The 18788-nt window shown below is 44.8% G+C and overlaps 1 protein-coding gene across 1 annotated transcript in view; it reads left to right on the forward strand.

Moving 5' to 3' along the window:
• Positions 1 to 18788, forward strand: part of SYT10 (synaptotagmin 10) — a 61633-nt gene that overhangs the window by 26915 nt on the left and 15930 nt on the right. Inside the window, exons 3-5 of the mRNA XM_077339898.1 lie at positions 7217 to 7781; positions 15178 to 15298; positions 17466 to 17637. Coding sequence (XP_077196013.1) covers positions 7217 to 7781; positions 15178 to 15298; positions 17466 to 17637 — 858 coding nt within the window. The remainder of the gene's footprint in view (positions 1 to 7216; positions 7782 to 15177; positions 15299 to 17465; positions 17638 to 18788) is intronic.

An 18788-nucleotide genomic window follows, 5' to 3' on the forward strand; every position in this document is an offset into this window, starting at 1 on the left:
AGATGTCACTGGAGCCCAGGAGTAGCCTCTTTCTCCACAATGGAAAATGGTAAATGATTGACTATTGGCAAGCTTCCCCACCAAGTTCTTGGAAGGGGAATGGCAGCACTTCCAGGGTTCCTCAAAGCCTGAAAAATATTTCGGGGTTCCCTCCATGGTCGAAGGTTGCTATTGGTCCAGTCTGAACAACATGGGCTAAAATGTAGGTTGCATGTATGTGGACCAGATATGATCCTTCACTGAAGCGGTGTCTCTTTTGCCTGGCCAACAGAGAAATATATTTTGCATATTGAATTTTGATTGTCAGTGTTGGCCTCCACAAGTCTCCAAGGCTCTGCCACCTGTGACCACAGCCTGGTCCTTCTAGAAGACAGATTCCCTGACCGAGTTGCCTAGCTGATGCACTTTGAATTTTTAATTTCGTTTCAATCTAAAAAAGGTCTTCATCTTTTGCGATCAAATTGAGAAACATTGCACTCATCATTAATGGCAGATTGGCTGAACTTCATGCCCCTTTTTATAAATTGATATTAAAAAATCAAATGGATGGCAGGCAACAAATACAAAAGCAAGATTAACAATAAATGACACAAAACAGTGCAAGTTCTTAGGGGAAAGAGGATATTTGCCAAAGGGCTCAGCAGTCTAAACTGAATCTGTTATGCTTATTACAGCCAATCAAAGTGATTGCATCAGAACTTTCTGTTTGAGACTTTATAATCTTCATAGATTAAAAAACACACCCTGTCCATGTATTTTATTTATTTTGAAGATAGGGAAGAGACATAGAAGGTTGAAAAGAAACATCTCAGTTCAACTCATCAATTAAGCCTTGTTCACATTTATCACTTATTAAAGTACTTCTGCATGTGTTGACAATCTCTTTCCAAATAGAAATCTTCAGAAACTAGGTGTTAGTTCAGACAAGCATGTCCATCCGTTGATTTCTCCTCTCTCGGTTATTTAACCCTAGGTGAATTGCAGCTGATCTTTTGAATTGGCTGTGCTGGAAAGCATCGTATTTGAGATAAGATGAATTTTTTTCCTTTGGCATTTCATCTACGATGGCTCATTCGCATAAGCAAACCTTCACTTAAGGCTTTGTTTTTCCTGCTTGTGCAAATGACAAAATGCTTAATTCTTCTGCAGAAACATCTCAAATGGAGTGACTGCCATGCTAAATAGTGATTAGAACATTCTGTTCCCCTCAGGTTTGGAACTAGTGGAAGATCAGGTGGAGCAGAGAAAAGGTGCTTACAGTCACAGCAGCTACCTGAGATTCCAGAGCAATGCAGGATCAAAAAGTTCTCTCAACAGATTACTCCTAAATGACCTGAAATGCCATCCAACACAGACATATCTGAGAACCCTGAGACTCTCACCACATCATCTTGATTGTTTCTGTCTAATTAGTTTGCTTGAGTTCATCTGGTTCCAGATGTATGTTTTCTGTTACCCAATAATGACTGGTGTTGAACCCAAAGCATGGGGATGGGATCCAAAGATGACCTCCTGCTCACACAAGGAGTCTTCCATTCAAAGGAGTCTTTCTACATACTGAACAAAGCCTTCCATGAATGAAGGGAGTGTGGCATCAAAGCTACATATCTGTCATCGATATACTAATGACATTTACAGTACAATCCTTAGAAATCTTTTGAAGCTTCACAGAATACGTTTAAGTAGATTTCTAACTAGACTTGTTTATGATCGCTCTCTTTCAGAACTAAAACAGCTATCCTAAGCAGGTCTCCTCCACTTGGGTGGAATTCATCAGAGGCTTCATATGAGTGCTGAAGAATGTTAGAAACACTTTGGCCTCCCCTGACTGTTCCATAATCTACTCTCTGATTAGTGAGAAATTAGTGGGATTACAACTAAGGATGGACACAAATCACATTTTTGCCATTCAGTTAATGGTTCGTAGCCATCTAAAGTCTAAACCCCTGCTCGGTATAGTGGTTAGGAGCACTGACTTCTAATCTGGTGAGCTGGATTTGATTTCCCATTCCACCACATGCAGCCAGCTGGGTGACCTTGGGCACATCACAGTTCTGATAATGCTGTTCTGACTGAGCATTCCTGCCAGAAACTCTCAACCTCACCTACCTCACAGAGTGTCTATTGTGGGGAGAGGAAGGGAAACTGATGGTAAGCCGCTTTGAGACTTCTTCGGGCAGTGAAAAGTGGGGTATAAAAACTAAATGTCCATCTTCTTTTCCCGGAGAAAAGTGGTGCAAAGTAGAAAGTGGATTTAAATTTTTCCAGGTTATGAAAACCCAAATCTGGGGGTAGAATGCCTGGGAGCCACTTCATCTCCTACATTCTACTGGCCAAGGCTTTTTCCACTCAGACTTTCTGCTGGCTGTGGAAATCTGTGGCCAGCAGAAAACTGGGGGTGGATTACTTGAGAGGCATTTCACTCCTTGCTTTCTGTTGCCCATGGCTTTTCATGGCAAGCTGTATGTACGGGGTTAAATGGCTCTGAGCGATTTTAAACCCCCCCCCCCCCATTTTTTTGCTATCTGGTTTTGCAACCATCAGAAAGCTGAGGGTGAAATGGTTCAGAGCCATTTAAACCCTGCTTTCTGCTCCCCACAGTTTTCCCAGGGAGCAGAAAGCAGTGGTTTAAACAGCTTTGAGTCAATTAAAGCAAACAGCTGAGCAGCAGGGAGTTCCCATCCCTAATTTTTAGGGTGCTTAAAACAGATTTTAAAGGACTCCAAGCACTTTAAAACCCTTTCACTTCTTCACGAACCACCATGAACTGCATCAAAATGTATGGAAGTTCATGGTGGCTTTTCAGTTCATGAACATGGTTTTGTGAACCAGCCCAAATTTGTGATAAACTCCATCAGCTAGTTCATGCCTATTCCTAATCTCTACTGAGGTGCACACAGAGCAAAATGCAAGAAAGTAACTGTGCAATTCTCATACAGCTTACACAACTTCCCATAAAGGTGATACAATGAGAAGATCAAGACTGCATAGCCATCTGTCATAAGAGGAGAACAGGCAGTTCTAAATAATAGACTAAACTGGGATACTGGATTGGATCCATACTAATTTCTCCCCTAACAGAAACTTTTATAATCAGATCAGAATATTTCTGTTATTTCTGTCTACCATCTCCTGCTGCAGCCTGCTTATCTCCCAAAAGTGCTGCTCATGATGGACAGGGGACCTTCTGGAATAGCATGAGTGGCAAATTGGGAGTGTGCAGTAGGAGGAGAAATCAATGGAAATTGTTCCCTCTCGAGTAAACAGAAAATTTAATCTGGAACCAACTCATGAGGTGTATGCGGTAATGAATACAATCAGAAACGTGATTCTCCAGTTGCCTCATGGGATTTGGATCTCAAGTGAGTAGGATTTTACTGAAGAAAAGACAAGGACGCCCCCTGAGAACTTGAGTTGAAGCACAAGTATTCCTTTTTTATTATGAGCCAGAATTAGGATTACTTGCTGCTCTCTCTGCCAGGGTTTTTGCTGAACAATTGGTCTTCCTGGGTGCGGGCAGGAGCAAAGCAGGAAAGGAGCTTACATGATATACATTGGTTCAGTTTGCAGGCCAGACTGAAGAAATAAGAGCATCTCCCTCTACTGAGGTCAATGACTTCATGGCCCAATGAATGCAGAGCAGTAGACCAACTACTGAAATGACACCTAGGCCTAGGGCCATGGCTGAGGCCAGGAAATAACTTCAAGAAGATGCTGGCCTCCCTGCCTGAGAACCCATCCAGAATCATAGAGCTGGAAGGTACACCAAGGGTCATCTAGTCCAACGTCCTGCTGAATACAGGAAATTCACAACTACCTGCCTACCGTCATTGACCCCAATTCCATGCCAAGATGATGCCCCCCCCAAAAAAAACCAGAATCGTTGGCCAATCTGGTCTGGAGGAAATTTGCCTCCCAACCCCAAAGTGGCGATTGGCATTTCCCTGGGTGTACAAGAAAGGGCCACAAGAGCCAACCATGGACACAATTCCTTCTGCCCACCCATTTATAATCTGCCAGTTAACTTAGCCCTCCAAGCACTGATTCATTCCCCTCAGTAAAATTCTAAATTGTAAAGAGGGGGTGGCTTTTTTAATGAATTAAAAACCTAAATTCAAATTTATAGTTTTGATTAAGGTTTAATCTATTATATGTGTAATTTATTTGATTGTTTTTCGCTTCCTGTGATCTGCCGTGAGCCAGCCAGGGAAGAGCAGAATGCAAAAATAAAATTATTATTGTTATCCCCCATCCCATTCTGTAAAAAGAGCTGAAATTTATGCTGTGATCCCACTGCCTGGTCTGATATTTTGCTTTTTTCCTCAATCAGATTGCAGCCTTTACCACTTAATCATTTGTCAAGATTTTTTTTTGTATTGTAGGTTCTAGTCCTAGCAAGAGGTGCTATTTTTATTTCACCCAAGGATCCAACAGAATGAAGCCAAGACCAGCGCAATATAGTGAATCCGAGTGCAGAAACATAGCAATATTGTGTTGAAGACCTGAACAATTAGCTGTGCAGTATCCCTGCAAACTAATTGGCCGAGCTCCTGGTACTGTGGCAGGGCAATTGTCCTAATCCTGTTGTCCCTGCAGACCAGAAAAGGGGGTTGCCATGGGAACTGTAAAGTATTTAAATAATTAACACATCAATTAGATGTCTAGCTTAAATGTTGCGGTTAGGAATCCACATACACTAGTGTGTCATTAGGGCACTGCCTTAGTAGAGCAAAAGTGACACAATCTGTGTCAGTCCTCACTGGGAGCAACCTCTATGTGGCTTCAGCTGTAGTAGTTATATTAATGGAAAGGGAATGATCCAGATCATGATACAGAGTGAAAGAAAAAATTATAATAGATTCAAGTGGGTAGCCATATTGGTCTGAGGCAGCAGAACAAAATTCAAGTCCAGAGGCACCTTTAAGACAAAAACTTTGTTGAACTTAAAGGTGCCGCAGGAATTGAACTTTGTTCAGAAAAAGTATAAGGTCACTGATTATACATTAGGTATCTGAAAAGTGCTTTAAAATTTCGGTGGAACTTGGCAACTTGAAAAGGATGCTCCCCTTAAGGACAGGTTTCCTTCCGCTACAGTTTCAGAGTAAGACAAGCACAAATTCCTGTAAAGTACACATGATTAAGGACAGGAAATTAGACTTTTAAAATTTATCTGAATCTCTAGCCAGTTCCATTCCAAATGCTCAGTGTGCTTAATGCGAAAAGAAAACAGCACACTGAAAATCTATTATGTTTTTACCCTGCCCTACTGCTTTCTGGTTTCTAAAGCTATTCTTATTTAACTATAGCTAAGACTTCCTCACTGTCTTAAACTGAATGATGGTAGGCAGGGAAGTACTTAAGCACAATGCTGTAGTCTAGCAACAGACATGTTTACTTATAGGAGCAATCCTGAAAGGGGTGGTATATAACTGTAATAAATAAATAAGGCAAACTGCAGTGCCCATTTTGTGGCTGGTTCCGCCTCCTCCGGCAGCCATTTTGTGGAAGTCATTTTGTCGCTGTGTCTACTATGGTGTGTTAGAATTCTAAAGGTGCCTGTAGGCTGAAAATGTTTGCTAGCCCCTACTCTAGATGAAATGGTTCACAACGTAACTACAATTAAAATTAAAACCTCAGATCTACATAACTGGCCCCTTTCCCACCTCTAAGGACCTCCCAGAACATCATAAAGTGGGAGGATATGGGGGGGGGGTGTCTCCCTCTTTTTTTTAGAGAGTGATACTATTTTGTGCGGAGAACAGAAGTCTAGGATCCAAGCTAAAGACAACAAATCTGAAAGAAACTAACCCAGTCAGCAATAAAACCTACCAGCCCCCCAATATTCATTCATTCATTCATTCATTCATTCATTCATTCATTCATTCTTAAATTTCTATGCTGCCCTTCTCTAACCAGCTTGGAGAGGTTCACATAATTTAAAAGACAAAATAGTAAATAAATAATCTAAAACAGTTTGAAAAGCAGTTAAAAATACTTCATACCCACAACAGCCAAAAATCATAGTTTCTGCATCTCCCTGTCCTATTCAGGGGTGGGTTTATTCTTAGGGAGGACCCTTTCAGATGGTATGGTTTAATTAATAAGAGCCAGAAGAATTAAGAGGATTGAAATCAACAACGCGGGTGACATGTAGAATTGAAAATGAACAAAAACCTGGTGCGCGTGAGCACACGTACTTCCAAATATCACACTCAGTTTGGTCTAGCATTCCTGTTCCATAAAACGGAGGACACTTAAAGGTTTCCATTTATCAGACACTTGAAGTGTAAATAGAAACTGGGCTCTCCATGAAGGAAAATGCAATTGTTTCCACATGGACAATTTGTGCTCTCGGTATGAAAGAGCTTAAGTTGCAGTGGAGTCCTCTCTGTGTTTCACCCCCCTCTTGAATGGAATTGAGCAGCATGGTGCATGAGCCCCAGGCCTCTCTGAAGCATGCAAAAGCACGACAGCCAGGCAAATTGACTTACCTTTAGTGGCAGAACATTATATATACACTGAAAACAGCTGGTAGAGGATGTCTTTATTATTTTTTTATGAAGGCAAGGTAATTGCCCTTGAGATTGAAACAAGAAAATGGTATTGACATTTCCCCGTATGGGCCAGGATCCTAAGTACGCATGTACAAAACGAAAAACTGGGATTTTTTCCCCTTGTAAACCACAATAGAATTCCAGGGGGTTGATTGGCTGTTTTGACAAAGAATTATCATTGGCTGTATTTGGTTGTGTTCTTTTGAAGGTTAGGTGCCAGGTGAAGAGGCTTTTGTTTTCATAGGCTGTTCTCCCATCGTCATCTATTGTCTAGTTCTTTGTTGCTGCTTGGTTTGGTGGGAGATGCCATCTGATGAAGGGAGCCTTGAATCCCAAAATCATATACCCCCCAAATGTTGTGGATTTCTAAGGCGCTACTGGACTCCAAACTATCTTTTCCACAGGTCAGGTGTGCTCATTCCCCTCAACCTGTCTTTACTGGATTTGCCTTCTAAACCTTTTAGAACTTAGTGTAGAATTGCTCTGAAGTGTCTTCCGGCTTGTTGATTTCCTTTTATCGTGAATAATTAACTAGTTATTTCTCTCTCCAGGGAATTGTAATGGAAACTTGTTAAATCTGAACTGTAATTGACTTTTTTTTTAAATTTCAGTCATATTTCCCCTTTGAGCTAATCCGAGTTCATTTCTTTTGTGTTCTGCAGGCACAATTCTTTCCGTAGACACTTGCCCAGGCAAATGCAAGTGTCCAGTGTTGATTTTAACATGGGGACGGACCCAATTTTACAGCGGGGGGAGACGACCACCAGCATTGGGAGGATAAAACCTGAACTTTACAAACAGAAGTCTGTGGATTCCGAAGGCAAGAAAGAAGACGTGAAAATCTGCGGGAAACTTAATTTCACCCTTAAATATGATTACGAAAACGAGCTGCTGGTTGTTACCATTGTCAAAGCCTTGGATCTACCTGCTAAAGACTTTACAGGTACTTCAGATCCCTATGTGAAAATTTACCTCCTTCCGGACAGGAAAAAGAAGTATCAGACTCGGGTGCACAGAAAGACTTTGAATCCAGTCTTTGATGAAACCTTTCAGTTTCCTGTAGCCTATGATCAGCTTTGCAACAGGAAACTGCATTTCAGTGTGTATGATTTTGACAGATTTTCTAGGCACGATATGATTGGGGAAGTTATTCTGGATAACTTTTTTGAAGTCTCTGATCTCTCCAGAGAAGCCACAGTATGGAAAGACATCCACTGTGCCACTACAGTAAGTAATACTGGGTCTTTAAAATGTCACATTATTATATGTTCATGTCTCCTCTGTACTTGGTGGGACCAGTACGACGCTTGGGACTATGGTGATTCAAGTGTTGGAACAGGATCTGGGACACCCAGTTAATCTTCAGACACTCATGGATGATTGCTGGGTGATCTCTGGCTGGTCACCTTCTCACTCTCAGACCAACTTGCCTCACAAGGTTGTTGTGTGGATAACATGGAGGAGGGGAAATGATGTTGGAAGCTGTTTCAACTCTGGGTCCCGCCCTATGTCCAGTGCCTTGCATTAGATGCATTGGAAGAAAGTTCTGATGACCCTTATATGTCATCTGAGCCACGTTGGTGGCAGGATATGGGAGGGAAGTTATGGGAGTGTTTGGAGGGGTTTTAGACCACCATCTTGTTTTTGTTGTTGTTTGATTGTTAAATTTGTTAAGGGAAGGGTTGGAGGGGATTGTTGATTTTATTGTTTTACGGTTATGTGGCTCTTCACCCTTTTATTCTGTAAGCCATCCCAAGCCAGCTTTGTCGGGAGGGGTGGGATATAAATGTAGTCCCTTGGACTGCAAGGCGAACAAACCGGTCAGTCCTAGAGGAGATCAGCCCTGACTGCTCCTTAGAAGGCCAGATCCTGAAGATGAAACTCAAATACTTCGGCCACCTCACGAGAAGGAAGGACTCTCTGGAGAAGAGCCTAATGCTGGGAGCGATCGAGGGCAAAAGAAGAAGGGGACAACAGAGAATGAGGTGGCTGGATGAAGACACTAAAGCAGTTGGTGCAAGCTTAAATGGACTCCGGGGAATGGTAGAGAACAGGAAGGCCTGGAGGATCATTATCCATGGGGGCGCCATGTGTCAGACACGTCTTCGCAATTAACAACATGAACAAAACTCCCTGTTGGAGATAAAAGCAGGATATAGATATCAAGATAAATGTATGCAGTTCATCAGCATACTCCTGACTATAGATTTTTCCCCTATAATATCTCTGTAGAAAAATGTAAAATATATTTAACTGAATACACACACACACAATACCTTTATTGGCATAAAGTTTAACTGACTAATGGATGGAGCCCTGGCCTGGCCAGGGTAGCCCAGGCTAACATGAGCTCACCTCTGACAATCCCCTGTATCACTGGGTATGAAAGGATGTCATCTGGCCCGACCTTTCTGGAGTGGCCATGAGACTCCTCTTCTGCCCTCCTATCAGTGTCCAGAGCAAGTAATGTTGTCCCACCTCCATTTGGCCAACATGTTGCTCTTGGTGCTTAAGTGGGAGGACAGCTACCTCTGCCAGGTGAGGAAAAGCACCCTCACCTAACACCTACCTCATGAACCAATATCTACCTCATAACACATCACTTTAAGTGGGAAACTTTGGTTTTCGCTGGTCTGCCAAGCTGTCATGGGGTAATTTTGGGGAGCCTCTGTTGAAACCTTGGGAATATCTGCCTTTCTGACCCTTAGGACCTGCCTTTGTACACTTGAGGGGCTGCAAGCATAGCGAACTAGGGTCTCCAAGATGCTGCTTCAACACATAACTCTATTTGTGTATTTCGGATATGGCCTTTTGTGGCGCAGAGTGGTACGTTGCAGAAATGCTGTCTGAAGCTGTCTGCCCATGAGGCTGGGAGTTCAATCCCAGCAGCTGGCTCAAGGTTGACTCAGCCTTCCATCCTTCCAAGGTCGGTAAAATGAGTACCCAGCTTGCTGGGGGGTAAAACGGTAATGACTGGGGAAGGCACTGGCAAACCACCCTGTATTGAGTCTGCCATGAGAACGCTGGAGGGCGTCACCCCAAGGGTCAGACATGACTCGGTGCTTGCACAGGGGATACCTCTACCTTAGCTTTATGGCCATATATATTCATGTCGACCCACCAACTTCTCCCAGGTCAATGGTGAGCCTGGAGGGGGTGGGGAGGGGAGGGACTCCGGGGAGGCATGTACCCAGCTCTGCTTCCCAACTATATTCTGCACAATCAAGCCACTTCTGGGGTTTCTCAAAACCTGAAGACTATCTCAGGGGTTTCTCAACAGTGAAACAGTTGAGAAATGCTGGTGTATATAGACACGGCCTCTGCATCTGCAGCACTTTCGTAACACATAGTCAACACGTCCGAACCAAATTCTCTTATGGGCCAACATGAGCCTTCTGGCTGTTTTTGTATCTTTTTACTCCGTTATGAATCTCACTGGGACCTCTGTGCTGTTTAACCTCAGCAATAGTTCCTTTGTTGCTTCCAGTTGCTCTGGTGCACGTTTTGAGCCTGGTCCATCCATTTCACAGCAGTTCTCCCAGTTGGCTGTTGTTTCACAGCCACTTTTCGAGTACAATCTTCTTCTCCCGACAGGTTTTGTGTGCATTTCACGTGACCCTCACAGAGCGCAAACAAAGCCGCTCTGAAAGGCTTCCTGTAAACAGCAGCCACATCAACAATGGCCCGACATCGCATGCAGCGGCTTCTGAACATTAAACCACAGGCACTGTGGGTCTTTTTAAAAATCCATCATAAATTACCACTTTCCTGCCAATAGCATGCTTTTGTTTCCTATGATTACAAAACTTCATGTTGTCAAATGATTCTAATGCCTGTTGTCCTAAATGAATGATGTATTTAGTGTCGTAAGTTAGGAAACTTGTCCAGCGGGTATTGATGGTCTTTCTCCCCCTCTAAGTAACATTCTTATTATTTTACTTTAAAAGATATGTAAGACAAGAACATAAATATTGTTTAAGACAAGAGCGGAGCATGGTGTAGTAAAGGCTAGAGGGCTGATTTCGGATCAGGGAGAACCAGGTTGGACTTCCCACTTGGTGGATGATCATGGGCCAGTCACTCTCTCTCAGCCTAACTTACCTCACAGGGCTGTTGCTGTGATAATAAAATGGAAAAGAAGAACAACATTGAAAACAGCTTTTGGTCCCCACTGGAGAGAAAAGAAGAACTGGGTTTTTTATATCCAACTTTTCACTGCTGAAAGGAGTATCAAACCCACATACAGCCAGTTGGGTGACCTTGGGCTCGTCACAGCACTGATAAAGCTGTTCTGACTGAGCAGTAATATCAGGGCTCTCTCAGCCTCACCTCCCTCACAGGGTGTCTGTCGTGGGGAGAGGAAAGGAAAGGTGAATGTAAGCCGCTTTGAGACTCCTTTGGGTAGAGAAAAGCAGCATATAAGAACCAACTCTTCTTCTTCTTCTTCTTAAGTAATATCAGGTCTCTCTCAGCCTCACCTCCCTCACAGGGTATCTGTTGTGGGGAGAGGAATGGGAAGGTGAATGTAAGCCACTTTGAGATTCCTTCAGGCAGAGAAAAGCAGCATATAAGAACGAACTCTTCTTCTTCTTTCCTTACAACAGAGACCCTGTGAGGTAGGTAGGGCCAGGAGAGCTTTAAGAGAACTCCTCTGTGAGAACAGCTCTGACCAGACTGTGACTAGCCCAAGGTCACCTAGCTGGCTGCATGGAGAGAAGTGGGGAATCAAACCCAGCTCTCCAGATTAGAAGGTGCTGCTCTTAACCACTATACCATGTTGGACATAAGTGCCTAAATAAAAAAGTAAACATTTGAGGATCAATCTAGATTCATGGTCTTCAACCCATGAATCACCACTTGTATGGTCATGAGCACCTTAGTGGTCACTATTTTTGTCCTTTAGGAAACACTTGCTGTTAATTTGTGTGGGGATTAGGCCACCTTCTTATGTTTGTTTTAAGGGGAGCTCATTAGTTTTATTGGGATTTTATCTGTTTTATGTAACCCGTCATGAGTCTACGGAAAGTGGTGGGATAGAAATCCAAGTAATAAATAATTAATAAAACTTTAACTTAAATAAAGCCCAACTGGGATGGTGGGAGGAGTTGGGACTCATCGCCTACCTGATTGGCTATCCATCCAATGAATGGCCAACCAGGTAGGCTGTCCCGCCCCTGGCCACATCCCCCCTCCAACTTCTTCCAAGTGCCAGTCCGCAATAAGCCAGGAAGTGAGTGAGAGCTTGGAGGGAGAGGGGAGGGGGGAAGGCCCGAGGCTGCATACCCAGGTGAGGGGGGAGGAATCTGGCCCTGCCAGCATTCCCCCTGCCCCAAGCAGCACCAGCCACAGCCTGGCCAGGCCCCGGCAGGGCTGCCTGGGTCAGGGGGGAGGGAGGCCGCCCTCACCAGTGCTCCTCCCACCCCAAGCAGCCCCGGCCACAGCCTCACCAGGCCTCAGGAGGGCTGCCCGGAGGGGGGAGAGAGCCCTGCCAGCACTTGCCCCCACCCCAAGTAGCCCCACTGCGGCCTCACCAGGCCTCGCTGGTCCTGCCCGGCTCAGGGAGGGGGAGGCTAGCACCCACTGTATTTTTTGTACAGTGGACTTTTCTGCTAGCAAACAAATAAAGCTTCTGGGGATTCCTAGAAAGCTGTGATGTCACTTTTGGGATCTCCTAGAAACTGGCATCACACCACCACTGCCAGCCAACCCCCATGTCCCTGCTGCCCTCATCTCCCACCCGTTGCCAAGCCAAGCCTAGTAACCTTAGTACTAGCTTACTTTCATCACAGAACAGCTAACTGCATGGTCCTGGGCAGTTTTCAGCCGGTTCACTTACCTGCTGCACCCTAAATTTGCTTGTTGCTGATTTAGCTAGTTTCACTGTTATCCACCTGTACATTTTCCCCATTCCCATCCCACTGAAGGTGAGTTCTTGATCCGTGTTCCTTCGAAGATTCATTTGGTTCCTTTGGGCTGGGGAAGGGCCAAGTATCTCCGGGCGTGCTTTTCATCTGGCCGCTTCTTCCAGCATTAAACTTTTTATTTAGAAGAAGTTCCCCGACCACTGAACTGGTGGAAACATTGGTGGCTTTGCAAGGCCAGCTTTAAATCAGCTGCTGTTGGGGATTAGAGTTTTAACATGTATGTGTGATCTGATTACAGTCTTAGTGGTTAATGTGTCTTCTTAATGGGGGTTGTTTTTAATCGTGCCACTTATGCATTATATGAAGTGCCATTACTAGGATGACATTCTGGCAGAGACGCAGGATGAAACGACATCCTCTTGGCAAACGCATTCTCTCCCCAGTCTGCATTTGTAGAGAAAAAGCAAAATTGCAGGCAGGAGCTAAGAGATTCTGGCAGGAAATAATCGGGTGAGAGGAAGAGTGCCTAACCTCTGCTTGGGGAGAGGTGCAAATCCTCCCATGCCACCGTGAGCAGAAACATGGTTCTGTGCAACCCATCGAGTGTGTAGAACAACAGGGCGGAAGGCCCAATGGTGACACTGTTATTCAGTGAAATGAAGAAGAAGAAGAAGAAGAAGAAGAAGAAGAAGAAGAAGAAGAAGAAGAAGAAAGAGTTGGTTCTTATATGCCGCTTTTCCCTACCCGAAGGAGGCTCAAAGCGGCTTACAGTCGCCTTCCCATTCCTCTCCCCACAACAGACACCCTGTGGGGTGGATGAGGCTGAGAGAGCCCTGATATTCTTGCTCGGTCAGAACAGCTCTATCAGTGCCGTGGCGAGCCCAAGGCCACCCAGCTGGTTGCATGTGGCGGAGCGCAGAATCGAACCTGGCATGCCAGATTAGAAGTCCACACTCCTAACCACTACACCAAACTGGCTCTCGACAATGTGCTGGGTAGGGAAGCAGCAGAAGAGAAAGAGATCCTGGCTGGACACAGATGCACCCACTACCCTGTGAAACAAGCCCTCTCCAGAACGAAAGGGGCAGGGCAGAAAGTGGGCTCTGAGCATCCTGGAGAGAGCACCCTCACCTTCTGCAAGCCCAGAAGCAGCCCAGGACTCTCCCACCTGGCAAGCCTTACTCCCTTTCCCACAGGCAAGTATGCCCAGATGGCTCATGGCAGAGCCACGGCTGGGCCTCCTTAGACCATGAGTCTCTGGCTTTGCTCCCGGAGACAAGTTTGCAAATGTTTGCAAAACATGTTTACAAATGCCTGGTCCTGCATGGCATGCAGGTTTGGGCTCAGCTGGCTTGGTGCCAGCAGGGCCCCCATGGTCACTGGATCACGCACAGGTGGCATGCCAACTACTGCTGCTGCAGTCCCATGGTTCCTTTCCCAGCACACTCCGTTTGGGCAGTGCTCCCCCCCCCCCCCGCATCAAGTGACACCCAGGGCCCATGCCCTGGCCACCCTATCCTAAACTGTTGTTAGGTGCGAAGTCGTGTCCGACCCATCGCGACCCCATGGACAACGATCCTCCAGGCCTATCCTAAATTACACCTTAGCAAACAAATGTGAAATTGCTTCAAAAGTGTAGAGAGAGAAAAAATGCAAGGTGGTAAAGAGTTTTCAATATAACAAACACTGATCGTAAACCTAGAGAATTGCAGCAACTTTACAATGAAAGATTTTTAAGAATTTCAATAATTTGGGTACACAAAGAAATTTGACTGACTGACTGGTAATTAAAGATAAAACTGAATGATAACGTCTATGTGACTATGAACTTTTCAACATTTCAAGAGAAAGGATCTTCAGTGATCTTCAGGAAGCACGGTCAGGGCAAAGGCAAATTCTAGCAAGCAGTGTGCATCAACACAAGGGGAAAAAGAAAACCCAAAATATAAATTGAAAGAAGTGAAGGGAGTGTCTTCTCCATATGCTCTTCAATAGTGACTTATTGATCCTGCTCCTGCTGCTCTGGGATCCTTTCTCTGGCTTGGGCCTGGACAGAGATGAGTTTTCCCAGCTAAGCTCTAGGCCAGTGGTTCTCAACCTGGGGGTCGAATGACCCTTTCACAGGGGTTGTGGCAGGGCAAGCAGCTTGGCCAGGTGGGGGCATCCACACAAAAGTCTTGCGGGGTAGATCGAGATAGAGCGTTTGTCTGTCTGGAGCAGCGGAAAAGAGTGAGAACAGCATGTTGGGGCAAGAGACAGAACTGAACTGAGAAACTCCAGGAAAAAAAAGCAATTTATATACCATCCTGAACAATGGATCTTCATGCCATTGGCCAGTTTTAGTTTAATTTCTGCAAAAGAACACTTGCATAATTTTCTGATTGGGGGTCACCACAACATGAGGAACTGCATTAAAGGGTCGTGGCATTAGGAAGGTTGAGAGCTACTGCTCTAGGCCGTCTCTCTCCTGCTGCAGGGCCAGTCTGACCAAGGGGGCGTGGTTCTTGCCGCTAGATTCTGTATCCAACTTTACCAATTGCCCACGCTCTGTGACCTTTTTCTCCCTAGGCCCTAATTCTAAACCGGCTAATGGAAATAAAATGTTAAAATGACATGGGTTACAAAAGCACTTTAGGGAGGCCAGTAATTCTGCAAACAGACAAAACATGTTTTAGCCTCGTGGAAATGTTTGTAAAATCCAGGTGGTTTCAAGCGCTAGCCTCCTGCACTAAACCTTCTCCCACATTTTTGCTTTTCAGGAGAGCATAGATTTGGGGGAGATCATGTTCTCTCTTTGTTATTTGCCGACCGCGGGGAGGATGACACTCACCGTCATCAAATGCAGAAATCTCAAAGCCATGGACATCACAGGTTCGTCAGGTAAGGCTACCCTTTTTCACTTAGCTGCCAGATTCTGTTTCTGTGGGGAACCATTCTATGCCCAGGTATTCAGGGCGCTTGAAGCTGAGGTCAGAGATGGGATAGCAAATCACCAGTTGCCTTATTGCCTCTGAAGAAATCTGACATCTTGGCGCAGTGGTTAAGAGTCGTGGCTTCTAATCTGGCAAGCCAAGTTTGGTTCCCCACTCCTCCGCATGCAGCCCTCTGGGTGACCTTGGGCTTGTCACAATCCTGATAGGGCTGTTCTCGCAGAGCGGTTTCTCTCAGAGCTTTCGCAGCCTCACCTACCCCTCAGGGTGTCTATTGTGGGGAGAGGAAGGGAAGGTGGTTATAAGTCGCTTTGAGACTACTTTGAGCAGTGAACAGGGTATAAAGACCAACTTGTCTTCTTCTTTACAGAGTACAATCTTACTTACAAGCAGTGCAAATCCATAATCAGATGGCTCTTCTGCATTCCAATTCCCTCACTTGTGTGTCCCTATTGCTTGGGGGGGGAGTCATTTCTACGTGTGTTTTGCTTTCTTTAGTGGTTGATTCAATATTACTTTGCTCAATATCCAGCATATCTCCCTGCAGATTTAGTCTAGGGCTGAATCTGCACAGAGCTTTTATTCCAATCTATTAAATCCCTGCCATCTCCACTGAATGCGATTTCCATTTTGATTTTGTCCAATTTAAATTTTCCCTCTACAACAAACATGATTGATCCGGAGTGACCCTGCCTTTTCCCTGCAATATCCTAGAGTGGATATAACCCTCAATATTTGAAAAAAATCAGTGTGTGAAAGCATGAGAAAGCATGCAGAGCTCTGCATGTTTCGAACTTGCTGCTGAGCACTGTGGTAGAGAAGCCCTGATTGGCCAAGCTTCAGTTCCTCGTTCCCATGCTGCAAGCTTGCCTTAAAGGGGAAGCCCTAACTTCTCTCAGCAGAGGCTCCAGAAGCCCTAACTTCTCTCAGTAGAGATTTGCCTCTTGGTTTTTTTCTCCCTCCTCTTCTGTCTCCAATCTTTGCCTCCCCCCCCCCTTCAAGAAAAGGAAGAAAGAGGCTCCTGCTCTACTTGGCTCCTCCCCCTCCCCTTCTGAGCTCCCCTAGCCACATGTACAACACTTTTCTGTTTCAATGGGGAGGGGGGGAGAGGAAGACCCAAGTTCAAATCGATCTGGATTCAGCAGGATGCACAACGGAATAAACAAAGTAAGTGCATATTCAGCCCAGGTTTTTATGCTGTACACAAAATGATGTAATAGCAAGTCTACCACTAGAGGGAGCAAAGCCCATGCAGAAATGTGGGGGAACCCAAAGCAATAGGGGCACACAAGCGAGGAAAATGAGAATATGGCAGAACTCACAGAAATAAACATTTACGTCATCATTGTTCTGAACAGTTTTAACTATATGGAAATAATTGCTTCGGGGCACAATCTTATGAATAATTAGGGAGGGATATTTGGAGGCCACATGATCCAGCAACCTTGCTGATGTTCAGCAAGCCTTGCCTGGTTTTTGACCTCTTTTTGACCTCAAGTGCCAAACCAATGCAACCTGATACATTTCCACATGGCCTGTAAGACGGAGCTCTTCCACCAAGCCTTTGGTTGGGGCCCATGACTATAAAACATGTGTAGGCCATCCCGAAAGAAAGAAACCCCACCCCGGCAGTGACCAGTTTTCTAGATGGAAAGGCTATCAATGCTGTTAATCAGATGCTGCAAACCTGTTAACTGGTTTCTAATTGTTAGACTGTATTATTGTGGTTTTAATTGTTTAAATTGTGGTATTATAATCTATGTACGTACGCTGCCCTGAGCCAGGCTCAGGAAGGCGGTTTAGAAACTGAATAAAATAAATATTCCAAAATTTCCGAGATATACTGAGTCAATGACGGGGACCCAAATGGCTGCATCTGTTTTAAAATAGGTGGAGGTTTGTTCGTTTTTTTAACTGCAGTGGATAATTCAAGGAAATGTCTTGATTGTAATCCTTTTGGTATAATTGTAATCCTTTAGATTGTAATCCTTTTGGATTGAAATATTTTGATTGTAATCCTTTTGGTATAATTGCTTGATGCAGTCTGATTTTGCTAGCCACCTGGAGCACTCTACTAGAAGGTACGTAGTAGATAAAGGCCTCTGCTGTTCCCTCAGATCCGTATGTCAAAGTATCCCTGATGTGTGATGGCCGGCGATTAAAAAAGAGGAAAACAACAATAAAGAAGAATACTCTCAATCCAGTGTACAGTGAGGCTATCATCTTTGACATCCCTCCCGAGAACGTGGATCAAGTCAGCCTCTCCATCGCTGTTATGGACTATGACCGGTATGAAACATCTTACTTTTTTCTTAAGGTTACATTTTAGCAAGCTTTTTCTCATTTGCACATTGCCTTTTATGGTTACCTACACCAGGATGGACCCAGAGATTCATCGTCTTGGCCATTTTATCCTTCTCAAAGAGCCAAATCCCTTGTTGTTGTTAGTTGCGAAGTCATGTCCCACCCATCGTGACCCCATGGACAATGATCCTCCAGGCCTTCCTGTCCTCTACCATTTCTCGAAGTCAATTTAAGTTTGCTCCAGCTGCTTCAGTGACTCCATCCAGCCATCTCATTCTCTGTCGTCCCCTTCTTCTTTTGCCCTCAGTCGCTCCCAGCATTAGGCTCTTCTCCAGGGAGTTCTTCCTTCTCATGAGGTGGCCAAAGTATTTGAGTTTCATCTTCAGGATCTGGCCTTCTAAGGAGCAGTCCAGGCTGATCTCTAGGACTGACCAGTTTGTTTGCCCCTACTCCCAATGAAAAGGTGTTCCTGAGTAACAGGGAACAATCAGGAATTATCTGGGACGTGGCATGGGGGAGAAATTGATGGGGAAAAGCAAGAATGGTCCATCTCCTAGGAGACGCAACTAAGGGAAAGGGGGCAAAGATCCATTCTCTTGATCCTGTCTAACTTCTGGTTGTTTATTTAATTTTATACCACCCCTCCCCACAAGACAGCTCAGGGTAGTTTACAAAAATGAAAGCACAGTTAAAACCAATTTCCCTCCACCCACCCTTGTAAATTCCCTCCACCAGGCTAACCGGACTGGGATGGTCTAAAATAAGGGGGGAACCAAGGAGAAGGAGGCTAATAATGTCACTTGGAGGAGGGCAGGATGCTGTTTCTGTTGGCTGCAGAGGAGAGGACACGCAGTAATGGGTTTAAACTACAAGTACAACGATATAGGCTAGATATCAGGAAAAAAAATTTCACAGTCAGAGTAGTTCAGCAGTGGAATAGGCTGCCTAAGGAGGTGGTGAGCTCCCCCTCACTGGCAGTCTTCAAGCAAAGGTTGGATACACACTTTTCTTGGATGCTTTAGGATGCTTTGTGCTGATCCTGCGTTGAGCAGGGGGTTGGACTAGATGGCCTGTATGGCCCCTTCCAACTCTATGATTCTATGAATATCCAATATCTAAAGCTACTATCTTAATGA

Source organism: Paroedura picta, chromosome 5, assembly GCF_049243985.1.
Source record: "Paroedura picta isolate Pp20150507F chromosome 5, Ppicta_v3.0, whole genome shotgun sequence".
Lineage (NCBI taxonomy): Eukaryota > Metazoa > Chordata > Lepidosauria > Squamata > Gekkonidae > Paroedura > Paroedura picta.